The sequence below is a fragment of the Hippoglossus stenolepis genome, chromosome 5 (genome assembly GCF_022539355.2).
Source record: "Hippoglossus stenolepis isolate QCI-W04-F060 chromosome 5, HSTE1.2, whole genome shotgun sequence".
In the NCBI taxonomy this organism is placed as follows: domain Eukaryota; kingdom Metazoa; phylum Chordata; class Actinopteri; order Pleuronectiformes; family Pleuronectidae; genus Hippoglossus; species Hippoglossus stenolepis.
In genome coordinates, this window is record NC_061487.1 from 7,244,251 (window position 1) to 7,257,701 (window position 13,451).

At 40.3% G+C, this 13,451-nt stretch overlaps 1 protein-coding gene across 2 annotated transcripts in view; it reads right to left on the bottom strand.

The window, feature by feature from the left end:
* Positions 1–5,709: 5,709 nt before the first annotated feature.
* lingo1a (leucine rich repeat and Ig domain containing 1a) overlaps positions 5,710–13,451 on the bottom strand; it is a 137,741-nt gene continuing 129,999 nt past the window's right edge. For both annotated transcript variants that reach the window (XM_035156983.2, XM_035156982.2), the window contains one exon: positions 5,710–10,601. In XM_035156983.2, the coding sequence (XP_035012874.1) occupies positions 8,742–10,589 (1,848 nt within the window). In that variant the 5' untranslated portion in view covers positions 10,590–10,601 and the 3' untranslated portion in view covers positions 5,710–8,741. The remainder of the gene's footprint in view (positions 10,602–13,451) is intronic.

A 13,451-nucleotide genomic window follows, 5' to 3' on the forward strand; every position in this document is an offset into this window, starting at 1 on the left:
AACGTAAATCAATACCAATTCGCCTTCAATAAAAGTGGGAGTGTCTGTCCGCACCAGGAAGTATATGTATTTAGACTGAAATGAACCAAATACAATTGAATGCTCACAGGCACTTACAGTCTATCAGACATGTGAAACATGTTATATAGGATTTTTGTTCTCATGATGTTAGCGGGCCCCCCCCCCTATTAACAAGGCGCCACTGATATAAATTATAGCTCTATTAAATACCACAGAATTAAATGCATGCAATGTAACATGAATCACAATCACATTAACACCAACTAACTGGATCATCCGTTTCTGGATCTAATTTTATGAGCGCAAAGCCAAACAATACCAGATGTCCCAACATCACACAATTTCAATTTGTTTTTTGTGTGTTATTCATGTACATGATGATGAACCTTTAACATCCCTGAGCTAACGTGATGGTTGGCGCTCTGGAAAGCTCCTGAGACCAAAACCCAATAACAGAGGGCAGATGGAGAAAATAATGAAAAATGAAGCTCACACTCACCTGCAGATATCTTGGAACAATGCTGACAAATGGAGGCAGCAGCCCGGCTGTGCCGTTTTCATCAGATCACGTCGTCTATCTTGCAATGGCACCTGCCTCCGCTGCCCCATCAAATTTCAGCAGCCTGCTGTCCTTGAGGCAAGTACGCGGAAGCCAAATTATTTGCAGACTGGTTAGTCACTTCAAGGTGAAACAACAACTGAGCTCTCAATTATTTCACAGTGGCATATTCAGGCCTGACGTGAGGGAATTGGAAATAGGGCAGAATTGTAGGATGGATCACCCCTTGCCTCCTCACCTATTCACCTTGATAATAATTTCCCAGATCACCTTGGTGATACATCTGGCTGCAAACAATCTGCTTTCCCAACAAAGTGAGCACGGATTATAGGTCCAGAATAGACGTTCCCCGGTGGTGACGCCATTTTAGCAGCCTGCCAAAAAGATGGTTTTAATGGCAGACAGATGCAGTCTTTTGGCTGTCGCATTTTTGGAATTGGGAACTCATAACTCTTTCATGGGGTTGTTAAATAAATAAGGAGGGTAGATTGAGGCGCCAACAGAGACATGAGCTGTGGCATATGGCCCAGGCAAAAATGGGCCCCAACAGATCCCCCTTTTGGATGCCATCCTGGTGCATGCTATAGCCACGAGCCAGCCTAGACAGTAAAACAATAGCGGAGCAGTTAAAGGCGAGTAACGGAGGAGAGTCAGGTGGCTTTTTATTTTATTTTTTCAAGCAGCAGGGCTCAGGGAGGTGTTTATTGACTATGCAGATCTGTCTGCTCAACATCAAAGCAAAAGCTAAGTCCCCTCATGGGAGCCACACCAGACATAAACCCGTGAACCCAGAAGGATCAAAGTTTCACCTACTATTGAACTTAAAGCACATTAAATACATATGAATATTCTGAATATATAATATGATGGTGTACTTCTATTTTATGACATAATATTCTGAATATTATGTCATAAATAGAAGTACACCACCCAAAACACCAGGAAACCATCTGTCATATTATCCTATGGTAATTTGTGGGCGAATGTACAGTGAGTTGACATCATCAGTGTTTTTTATTCTGGGAAGTGAAATGATGCCTATTTCCCCCCCCCCCACTAATGAACCACTACTGTATAGTAGTGGGTTACTTTTACTTTTAGTGAGTGACTTTTACTCACTTATGTTTCTTTTATCATTTTCTTTGCTATAACTTTTAAATGATGTTGCATCATATAATATGTTGCCTTTGATTTTAGATTTAGTTTTATATCATTTATTGTATTTTACATTAAATGTCATTTTGCTAATTTGCTTCTTTCCTTCAATGTTTTGTATTTTTTGTGTCCTTTTTGTGAAGGATTTAAAAGGTCCTATAATAAGGTGATGATAATAATAATAATAATAATAATAATAACAGTTATTATTATTATTATTATCACAAAATCTACTTTTTCTACCTTATACTTATACTACTACTATACAGTCCCAGTATCTGCTATTCCAGTGAGGGTCCCATAGGAAACAGAAGGTCACTATCACCTTGGGATCATCCAGTAAATGCAGTTGAGGATGTGCAGGCACAAATCCATATGGAATCAGTGAACCGGTGTCCCAGCTAACAATGATATAAAGTGGGCTTGCTGCTGTCTGGCTTATCTGGTAGCCCCTGTAACTTTATCACCCAGTCCATGGGAATCGGTAACAAAATCAACTGTCATGTCCTTTTTTTCCCCAACAATCCTGAGAAGAGAAATTCAGTCAACAGCCTCCAGTAACTGACACATTGCTGCTCGCTCCTTAACAAAGAACGCTGCTGCTTTGATTTTTTTTTTCTTTCAGTGAAACAAGACGAGACGCTCCTGCGCTTTGTTCCCTGTCCCTTCAGCAGCAGCAATCTGTTTAGCCACATGTATGGTCAGTTATATTCACATAATGGCTGAATTTCATGTTCTCAATCATATCTATATGTATAAACAGAATTCATGTTTGTTAGGTTGTATCCGACAGAAGATACCAAATCATGTATGACAGTGCCGGCTTTGTGGACATGTACAGTGTGCGTGTTTGTACAGCATGCTGATTTAGTTGCTTGGTGTTTGAATTGAGTTTTGTTTGGGTTAAAGCAGTTTTCATGGGCGTTTAGCCGAGCGTCTACCTGTTCTGATGAGGTAGAGCATGTCAGTATTAACAACACTTTATTTCGTATATGCTAAGGGTATTTCCCTTTTTGGTGTGAGTAATGTCCACCAGGTTGGTTTAGACAGAGGTAAACTTCTCTTTTCTAAGTAAATAAGAACAAAACTGCTTCTTAGAATAGTTCTTGACGGTTAAGGTAAAGAATATTTTGTTCATTAGCCTGTACCCTGTGTATTCAGTAATGACAGGACATCTATAGTCAGTCTGAGAACATCTGACGCATGCAAATCTATTTACTTAATCCTCCTCTCATCCCTCTGTTTTTCCTTCATGAAGTACTTAGCCTGAAATCACTGTAAAAGCAAAGGATGCTAACTGGACAGACTGATCACAAATGTTCAGTGCCTGACGTTTACAAATATATTGTGCTTTGTGAAATAAGAAGAAAATGTATATATAAACATATATATCTAAATGTAAAGACAAAACTAGTGTGATATACTTTGTGATCGGCACATGCACCCAGCCAATCGCAGAGTAACCATGTAAGCCTTTCACAAAGAACAGTCAAATGATAAAAATAAGCAGCCATGTGTGACTGTCGGGGGAATTGATGCTTTCAGACGCCGGAGTTAACGCTGTTTTGTTGAAAATTGTTTGCCGCTACAGCCTGTTTTGCCTTAATGATGCGTGCAAATGACTATCTGCAGCAGATGAAGTTTTACAACAGCGAAGTAATAAACTCTAAACAACCACACCACTCCGCGTTAAGCATGATAAGTTCTACGTCTCTAAGCCGAACTCATCCCATCACATTAGTATGGAAGTCATTTCACTATTTAAAATGACATTAAAGCTGGTATTTCAGATTTCACCTTGTACATAAGACTTCAATTTGTGTGTGCGGGTTTCCAATTGGAAAGGATTGTCTGAAAAAGATTGTGAGATAAAATATTCATATTTGTATATTTGTATATATGTATAACCGATGCTTATTCTAGGATTTTTATGCGGTTTTAATACATTGCATGGGCTGGTGGCTCTTTCCAGTGCACCTCCGGACAAATCAATGGACCATACAAGTCATGTTGTATGGTTTAGCCAATTTACTGTCGGGTACTTTGCAAGTAGGCGTACCGATTGATTTTGACATGTATGGCCAATGGTATGGTCTTTGAAAAGTCCCTCCAGGATCTATGCATATTGGCTCTGTGGCAGCTGGGAGGTGATCAAATGAAGTCAAGATACCGAATATGTATGACTTGTGATTAATATGTATGAAGGGAGTTATCAAACCCTCTACTATGTACGATTTCTAATCAGACTCAATGTATTGAATTCAACTGCTCTACTGTGCTACAGCTATACTCTTGAGAATATCTGTGTTATGTGACTATAGGTATTTTACTGTATATTATTTTACAACATGTAACATGTGTAGGTGCTGCATTTCATTACTGGACTAGCGTCAGTTGCAAAACATCACAGTGTAATCTCTAATTTCATAGAGTACGCAGTTTGATGCAGTTGCCTGATTTAAGTAATTAACATGTAAGCCCTATGAATTAGACGGCATTAGATAGTTACAATTAGATGCTATGGCATTTCAAATACAATAAAAAACACTTGATTTACAGTCCACTAATGCTCATTCCATTAGTTCAGTCCTGGGAATGGGACATATGTTTGACTGACAGTTTGTGAAATAGAAGAATTAGCATATAGTAGGCATAATAAACACACCCGTACCTCACAGAGCTACACAAGGCTTTAAATGGGAGTCTTTGATATGGATATGAGAAACAGCCAACCTGCCATGAGTAGGGATTTAACATCTAAACATGAATCTCAAGTGATTTCCTTTTTATTTTAGGAATCTGAAGCGTCTGTTGTGTGACAGAGGCACCGCCAAAAGCAAATTCACACTTTTGTTTGCTTACATGCAGTGTTTCCCCAATGTTGTGAAGCACATGGATTTGGATGAATGCAAGGGACACCCAGAGGTGTGTCTGTATTTTCATGCTCAGTTGAGGAGAGGCGACTTGTCGCACGGTGTCAGAATCCATCAGTCTGTTCCTGACCTAGAATTTTTTAAGCACAGATCTAATATCTGAGAAATGAAAACAATGGATGTCTCCATTACTCCCCGAGGCTGTGAGGCCTCAAGAATAGCTTCTCTGCGCTTCTATCCTGCCTGTCTTATTTCAAGTCAGAAGATAAATGAGCATGCTTTGATACAGCTTGAGGGGGGAAAAGAGCGGCATACGTCCCTGTGGAGCCCTAACCAAGGCAGCCAAGATGTGAAATAAAAGGGAAAGGGACTGAGATCCAAATTTAATGCAGCGCAGCACCATGTTTTATAAAACTAGGCTGTCCCAGTCATATCCCTGGTCATTTCCCGTAACCTTCAAAGTGTAACCTCATTTTCTAATGTTTTGCTTAGAGACTTTCCAAAAATAAAAACAGTTGTTCAATGCAATGCAGCTACTTAATGTTTGTTTCATTTTGAACTTCATTAACTAATTACTTGACCAATTTTGTCTCTTTAAGATTACAAATGTGCAGCATAAATTAGTAATATTCCCTTTACATATCATCATGTCTGTGATCCTTCACTAATGGTGGCTAATTAATGTTTAGAGGCCAGGAGAGTAAACAAGTGAACTACCAATTCCCCTGTAAACAAGCAATTACCACTGGCACATGTTATATAAATTACCTTGCAGATTGCATCATCATTTAATGAGAAAATCAATCATATGAATCAAACATTAAATTGCTCATTTGGTCATTGACACGTGAAAATCACACCCAGACGTTCAGCGAGACTTTAATTTGTGCTTGGTTGGCAAAGCGCTAAATTCCGCCTTCAGAAATCTGGTAAAAGGTGGTATGATGAAATAAGTAATGAAGTCACAGTTTCACTGTAGTGCCAAGAAGACTTTTCTAATTGGTATGAACGAGCATTATCCAACTGCACAGATACACCGCTGCCTATATTAAAACTCAGGTCTGTACTAACCACCTCTTTAAAATCAAGATAGGACCATAATGTGTTTAAAAAAGTCCATAGATTGTTTAATACAACATACCATATTCTCAACAATTCAACATCAACAAAATTTTGTTAATTAAAAAAAAAATCTGCATATTACCTTTATTGCACAGAACAATTTAAATGTATTTTCCATAGATTTCTTTTTTTAGTATCTTTTTTTGTAAAAAGTTGGCTCGGACTACATGGTCAATATAGTCCAGGGTCAAAATTTTAAAAAAAGGAGTAACGGAAAGAAAAAACAGAATCCCGGGATCACTCGGGGCCAAAAAAGGCTAGGTACAGTAGCCACACTTTGAACGAAGAGAGCATTCATTATCAGCAAGAGGGAGAACCATGAGCCATATCCAGTGTTTGTTTTTTTTTTCCTTTATGCAAAACGGATTACACCAAAGCTGCTTCAGATTGCTCCTCGGGTGAAAACATCTGCGTCCCTCCAACCATCTGCATGTCAGTCCATAGTTCCAGGCCATTACTGTGTCATTGTCTGTAATGTCATCCATGGTAAATGACTTAGCCTTTATCCTCACACGCGTTTGCAAAGCCCAGCAGTCCACAGTGTGTACTGGTAAAGGTAAGGCTGTAACATCAGGTCTCGTACGCAGGACCAACTGGGAGCATTATATGTGGCAGTTCTTTTTTCCCCTCACAAACAATACACATTTCATGGGGAGTAGCAAACCTGTAAATGATCCTGGTGGGTAATATTTCCATGGCTTTAACGGGGGGGGGGGGGCGCATTAGTAAATCACTGATTTCATCAAACAATCAAGAAAAATAACCCCACAATGAAAGAAATATTCTACAGCTTGAGGAGCACATTGTGTCCAATGACGTGAGCACCCCGACTTTTATACCTCACAATCATGTTGAGCACAAAATAATACCATTACATAATAGTTTTTTTAAATGCAATTTCCAAGGTCGGGGATAAGCTTTTGTAGTATCAAGGAACCAACGTCAACCACACAGTGTGATGGCTGAACTGTGTGACAGATGTTGCATCTATTCTTGTTACAAAGTTGTTACAAATCATATCTACAACATCTCACAATTCTTTCTGTATCATGCTCTCGATCCACGAGTGTGTACTGTCCGGGTTGCATCTGAGAACTGGAGGATGAGTGACACTGATCAGATACAGGGCTCAAAAGGCTACATCAGAGCATTTCCTCGATGTTAAAGTCCTACATCAACAACTGGATTCTCCTCTACTTCTCAGAACTAAAACTTGTCACATGAACCTTTCTAACAATGTTATTACTCTTACATACTTTTAGATCTTATAGTGCTGTATGGAGAATTGGTATTCATAGTAAAGGTGAGTTGATGCATCCCTATGTCACTGAATCTACACATTTTCAGAGCACTTATTCTTGTACATCATTCAGTTTTTCAGGTCACATGATGGCCAGCGTCAGGAGCGTCATGCAAGCCAAAATACTGGGGGGGGGGGCACAATTAAAGCGGGGCTATGGACATTTTTGAAAAGACTTTTGGTTTGGATTATTTTACTTAATATGTTTTAGAGCTCTGTTATACCCCCAACTGATTTCAGGATAAATATTTAGGAATATTTAGATTTAGATTACCAAGTCAATTTATTCTGCTGTTATGTTTCATTAAAAAGATACTTTGACACTAGCTTCTACAGCTGCTAGTTTTCTTGAAAAAGAGCTAAATCTTGTCCACTTCACAACCCTCCTGCACTGTGCACCTATAGACTGAGGAATAAGCTAATGTCTTAAGAATGACACGAGTTTCCTCTGCATCTTGACCTCGAGATATCACATGGAATACAGTGTTTTGCTGATGGTGTCAACAAGCTTGAGACAGCTCTCTTACCAATGCTATATTTCATTTGACTAGCTAGTAGGCCGGAGGGCTAAACAACCATATTGAGGGTTGGCTATTAACTATCTTGCAAAGCAAACAATGCATTATTTCTCAAATGCAATCAAGTGTGAATAACTAATTGCATTTTGTATGCAAATTTGAAGAATAGATTTATGCTTAACTAAGCACAACAGCAAAATACCATTAAGCTGTAGCCTATGTCTCCTAAAATGTTTTGCAACAAAGCGCTGTGCAGGAAAAACCCAATAACATAAGGAAACAGAGTGTGTGACTTTTTGAGGTATAATCTATATTTCTTATCATGATATATTATAAAAATAACTATAAAATAAAAATTTGGAGATGTTAAAAAATTTGGTGAAGCATGTGCCCCCCCAGTTTAAAAGGGCATGACGCATGTGACAAGTGTAAACCTTTTATCCAGTCCCATTCACTGTACTTTTTTGCTCAACAAGATGGTTACAGTTACAGTTTACATACGACAGTTTTGTATTTCCCATAATTATTGTTGTGTCATACTAACTCCTGTATTTCTACAAATTGCTGGGGAATATAACTTCAACAGAGTTTATCATGTACTGCGACAGAGATATACATTTGATCACAGTACAATCATCACTGTAAGAAAGAAATGGACCATATGTAGCACATAGGATTCACAATTGAAACACTAATGTATTGTAATGATGTAATGCATCCAAGTGGTATAAATGTGCTCATCAACCCATACACATCTCTTTCATAACTTGACATCTAACCTTTGAAACAAAAAACAAACTCTAAATTAAAAATACAGACAAAAACAGCGATGGCCAAAATATGATCTGCCCCCTTGCATTCTGGCTGTTTGAAGTCTTTTTCTTTTCTGATATATTTTTTCCCAGTATAAATCCACAGAAATATGAACCGCTTTTGACAAATCTGCCGTTTCAATCAGTGCCCCCACAGGCCATGTAGAATCCACCAATGCCCTGTAGTACTGGGTGAGCTTTTATTCCCTCTCACTTGTGAAAGTCAGGAACTGACCTCCTCTTTAGTCCTTCAGTCAAGAAAAAACATATTACTCTGTGTTGACAGACCAGGATCCACAAGTTTGCAGGAGAGGAAAGAAAATGTCTTCTGTTCCATTTGTCTTATCTTTAAGTTCAAAATTAGTAAATTCCACACCTCCGTTAAATCATTTTCATGTTGAACTTGCGAGGAGCATCCACTGTGCTGCTGCTCATGCCAGCGTCTGATTTCCGTGGCACATACTCGATCTCGATATTGTGTTTAGTGTTGCCTTTTCCTCTGCTCCAAAGGAAGAGCAGTACCAGACAAAACAAGACAACACCAAGAAAAGAGATGAAGCCCATTGTGGTTGCAATGATCAACGTCTTTATATCAAACGGGAATGGGACGTTGGCTCTTGTGCCATTAGCACCTGTTTCTGTGGGCTGGTTGGAAATGAAGGCAAACGTCTTATTGGGCTGGTGTGGCCAGTCGGGCGAGTAGCTATGAATATGCAGGTGAGAAAGGGAGGTGTCATTTCCGCCTGCGTTGCTAGCTATACACACATATGTTCCATTGTCTTGAATCTGGGCATAGCGCACTTCAAGGGTACCGTCTGGCAGCACGGAGAGCCTTCCGATTGTCTTGCTGGTGATGAACTTTTTCTGTGGGGATAGCCACATTATCACTGGAGCAGGATCTCCATCTGCTTGACAAGCGAAATGAACAATGGCTCCCTCGTCAACAAATTTCTGCTGGGGCTTGCGATCTCTAATCCTTGATTTGCGACATGTGAAGTAGTTCGGCTGCAGAACATCTGGGAAGTCTTTGAACTCTTTGCCTTGGACAAACTCGGGAGAGGCACAGGTCGGCTGTTGCCTGTTGAAGTTCAGTCGCCAGCGTCGTCTGAAAACCCATAACAGTCGGCAGTCACAGGCCAGGGGATTATCATACAAGGCGAGGGTTTCCAGGTTGCCAACTGAATGAAAAGCAGACTCCTCTAAAGTGCTAAGAGAGTTCCCAGACACATTTAGAATCTTCAGGTAGTTCAGACCACGGAACGAGTAGGGCTCAATCATTGCCAGTCTTCCTCCCACCAGGTGGAACTCCTGCAGACGCAGAAGATCATGGAGCTTATTCCCCTCAATGGTATGGATAGGGTTATATGAAAGATTGAGAAAGCGCAAATAAACCAGGTGCCGCAGGGCGACATAAGGGATTGTGGTCAGGTTGGCATTTGCAATTGTCAGGGAGGTGAGATTTAATCCATACAGGCAATTAGGGGTCATGGTATCCAGGTATGGCCAGTTAGCTATTTCCAGCACTTTCAGCCGATAGAGCCTTTTAAAGGAGTAATCCCGTATCACATTGATATTGAGGTGACGCAGCCTGAGAGTGATCAAACTGTGGAGGTGAGTAAACGCCTCTGTTGGCACAGAGGACAAGTTGCACTTCTCAAGACTCAAGTGCTCAAGGCTACTTAGGCCATGAAAAGCCCGGTGGGAGATGAAAACCAGATCGTTATCACCTACCTCTAAAGATCGAAGGTTGTACAAATCCTGGAACATATAGTCCAACAGGATGACGATTTTGTTCTCACTTATGTCCAGCTGTGTGAGATTGCTGAGGCCTGTGAAGACACCGAGCTGGATCAGCTTAAGCTTGTTGCTACGCAGCCCCAATGTCCGCAAGCCGTAAAGGTTGTTGAACGCTCCGGGTTCAATAGTGGAAATCGTGTTTTCACTGAGCTCCAGGTGTTCGAGGTTGGCAAAGTTGACAAACTCATCTGGGTTAATGGTTCTAATGCGGTTCTTGCTCAGATCCAGCAGTCTTGTTTCTGCAGGGATGCCCTCAGGAACTGTCATGAGCTTCTTGCGGTGGCACATCACAGAGCGCTCTTGAACATTGCACTCACAGCGGGATGGACAGCCTGTGGTGGAGCCAGACAGCACAGTGCCCAGCATCAGGATCAGAATGGGCTGCCAGCAAGCCACCAGGTAGCTGTGCCCGGTCGCTTCCCTGGCCACCATCTTATCGGTTACCTGGGGAGACACAAAGACAAAGCAAAACATTTAGAAGATTAAATCACACCTAAATGTGACTCTGAAGATTTTGACTACCCAATCCATAGGTCTGTTTTGGATCTTTTTTTAAGGCAAGGGGGTAATTCACTGCAGATTGCAATACATTCGAATGCATCAGCTCAAACGTGGACAATAGAAGGATATTCAAATGAGATATTATGGCCTTCAGACCACGGAGCTATGGGCTGATATTCAAATCAGCAATTTTGTGCTAAACTCAGCAATTTCTCATCACATGTGGTGGACGTGACGGACAGCAGTATGAAATGACATCAATGTGAACTCTTATTATAACACTTCCCTTTGGCCATTGTGTCTATTTTCTGCAAGTCAGTGCAGCAATAATAAAAGCTAAAAGGATGGCATTCTCATGTGACACAGTTCCTAACAGAACAGAGAATAGGATTCCTGCTGCAAAATTCATGCCACGGACACAAGATGAATGGAGATGGGTGGCTACAAGAAATAAGGTATGTGTTTGCATAATTGAGAGTGCTGACAGTTTCGAATTCTGCATTGTTCACTTTGTGCACAGAGCTTCAAAAGGTATTTCAAATACAAGTTGCTGCCGCGGATGTTCAGCATTCTATCAGACCTATTTATGATGTAGAAGAGGAGGTAATGAACCTAGCTAGAAAATCACAGGCCAAATGCTCCTGGTAAATTACATATATCTGGCACTGCACCCTCAGTTCGTCTGCTGTGGAATGCTGAGCACCATTTCCACCTCACACCATTCCCACTGCACACCTTGCAGACGATCAATCAGTCAATGCTATCACCCTGATATGAAGTGAAGGGGCACAGCTTCAAGTGGAATTAACAGCATTTTTCAGATAGTAATCCAATTCATGCTGTGTCACAGACACATCTGCTGAGAACATCTGTGGCTTGCTCTGTCTTTTTTCGCCCCTGCTCTTTTCTTTGTGCTTCCAGTCTGAATTTTGTGTGCGGGCTAGAAAAAACAGTGGGGGATGGAGCAGCAGTAGCAGGAGGATGCAATCAAAGACGGATGGTGGCAAGTGTGATGTATGTGCTCCTGCTGACGCTCGGCTCATGCAATCTTTTATGATAAAATATAGACCACACAGCACCAGGGAATTGGATACAGAGGGATAAATACAGGCTTTAAGAGCAAAAAAAACAAACCCTATTTAATTTGAAATACCATCTGTTAGTGTGCCTCCTCCCTTACAGCTGACAGTGCAATTAACAGCTGAGAGGATCAAAACAGAGTTTCCAGTTATATGCAAAAATGGAACCAGTTAAATTAAAGCATGGAAATGAACATGGGAAATGAACATTCTTAATGGTATGATTTCAAATCAGACTGCTGTCCAAACAGCTAACTATTCATATATGTCCAACCAGCTACTTTATTCCACTAAACCTGATTTACTTATTAAATCTATTTAACTCTGATAAAATAGTTTTGATTAAAACGCAGCATATTGCTTTCTGTTTATTACTACAGTCCTATTCAAAACAATGTGTGCATGGTGATAGAGAAACGTGCCTGTTTGTATCAGTCAAGCCCCGACATGGTCTATAGGGATGTAGGGAGTAGGAGAGTCGTCCTCAGTGATACATTAGCAAAATAATTGCTGACAACACACATTCATTGTTGCAGTGATTGCACAGACAGGGAACGTCCTAATAAGACAACGAAAAGTCCACTGAAAGTGCCTCATTTTCCACGCTCTAAAATAAATTGGACACACTAACAGACTCTGTGGATTCAAAGCAACGCATAAGTGAAATATAGAATATGCCTCACTGTAGTATATAGTGTCTAACATTTTCTGGAACACTTTAGTATGTTTTGCGATTGACTCATTGTGCAGACGGTTTAAAAATAAAACATGATGCAACTTCCTCCAATAATATACAGTTTATGATTAAGTATTTGTTTATCCACGTCATACATATCATCCCTACTGGACACAGTGAAGGTCTCAATAAATAAATACAATAATCAATAAAAAAAGTAAGGTCATTCAGTCAATATGGTTTATTTAACTATTTACAGATTATTTGAGTTGAAACATTTCTCCTTTAAAACAATTCACTCACTTAAAATTTGGTAGGAAAAGTCATTAAAATATGCAATAATTAAGAATTGGCCTGAGGCCATTCAATTTGGGCTTTTAAGGCCAAAATGTTTGTTATGTGTGGGAGGATGTGTGAGTCTGTGGGAGGTTACTTTTCCTCACTGCCTGGTTCCTATGTATCCTCGTGGAAAGCCCTGAGGAAGTATTTAATTAGCACTAAAAGGACAATATTTCTACTGAAGCAAATGGAGGTGGGATATTTATTTACTGACATAATGCAGGCAAACCTCTTGGGAGCTCCTGTCTATGTGTGATGGCTGTTGTCATACTACATAGCATTTTGCCAGAGGTACGCAGCTTCATCTCTTGCTTTAAATTTATCTTTGAGGTTGATTGCGAACCGGACACATGGCAGCTCTTCCCGATTCACATAAGGTTTTTTGAAGAATGATATTGTACCTCTTTGTGCTTCAGCTCATTTCAAACACCTTATCACATTTGGCAGATTGAGACTGCAGGGAGGGAGGAGGAATATGCGATATTATGGTTGACATGTCACTGCCATTGTGGTGGCATCGACAGTCAGCTGGACATCAGACTCATCTAAAATAGGGGGCTTTATGAGTGAGATTAACTTTACTCAATTTCATTTTATTCCCTCCAAGGTCAGAGTTCAGATTGGGGAATAGATGATACCATCTGTAATCAAGGGAAACCAAGTGATTTCAAAACAGGCAGAGATGATGGTGCGTCGGAG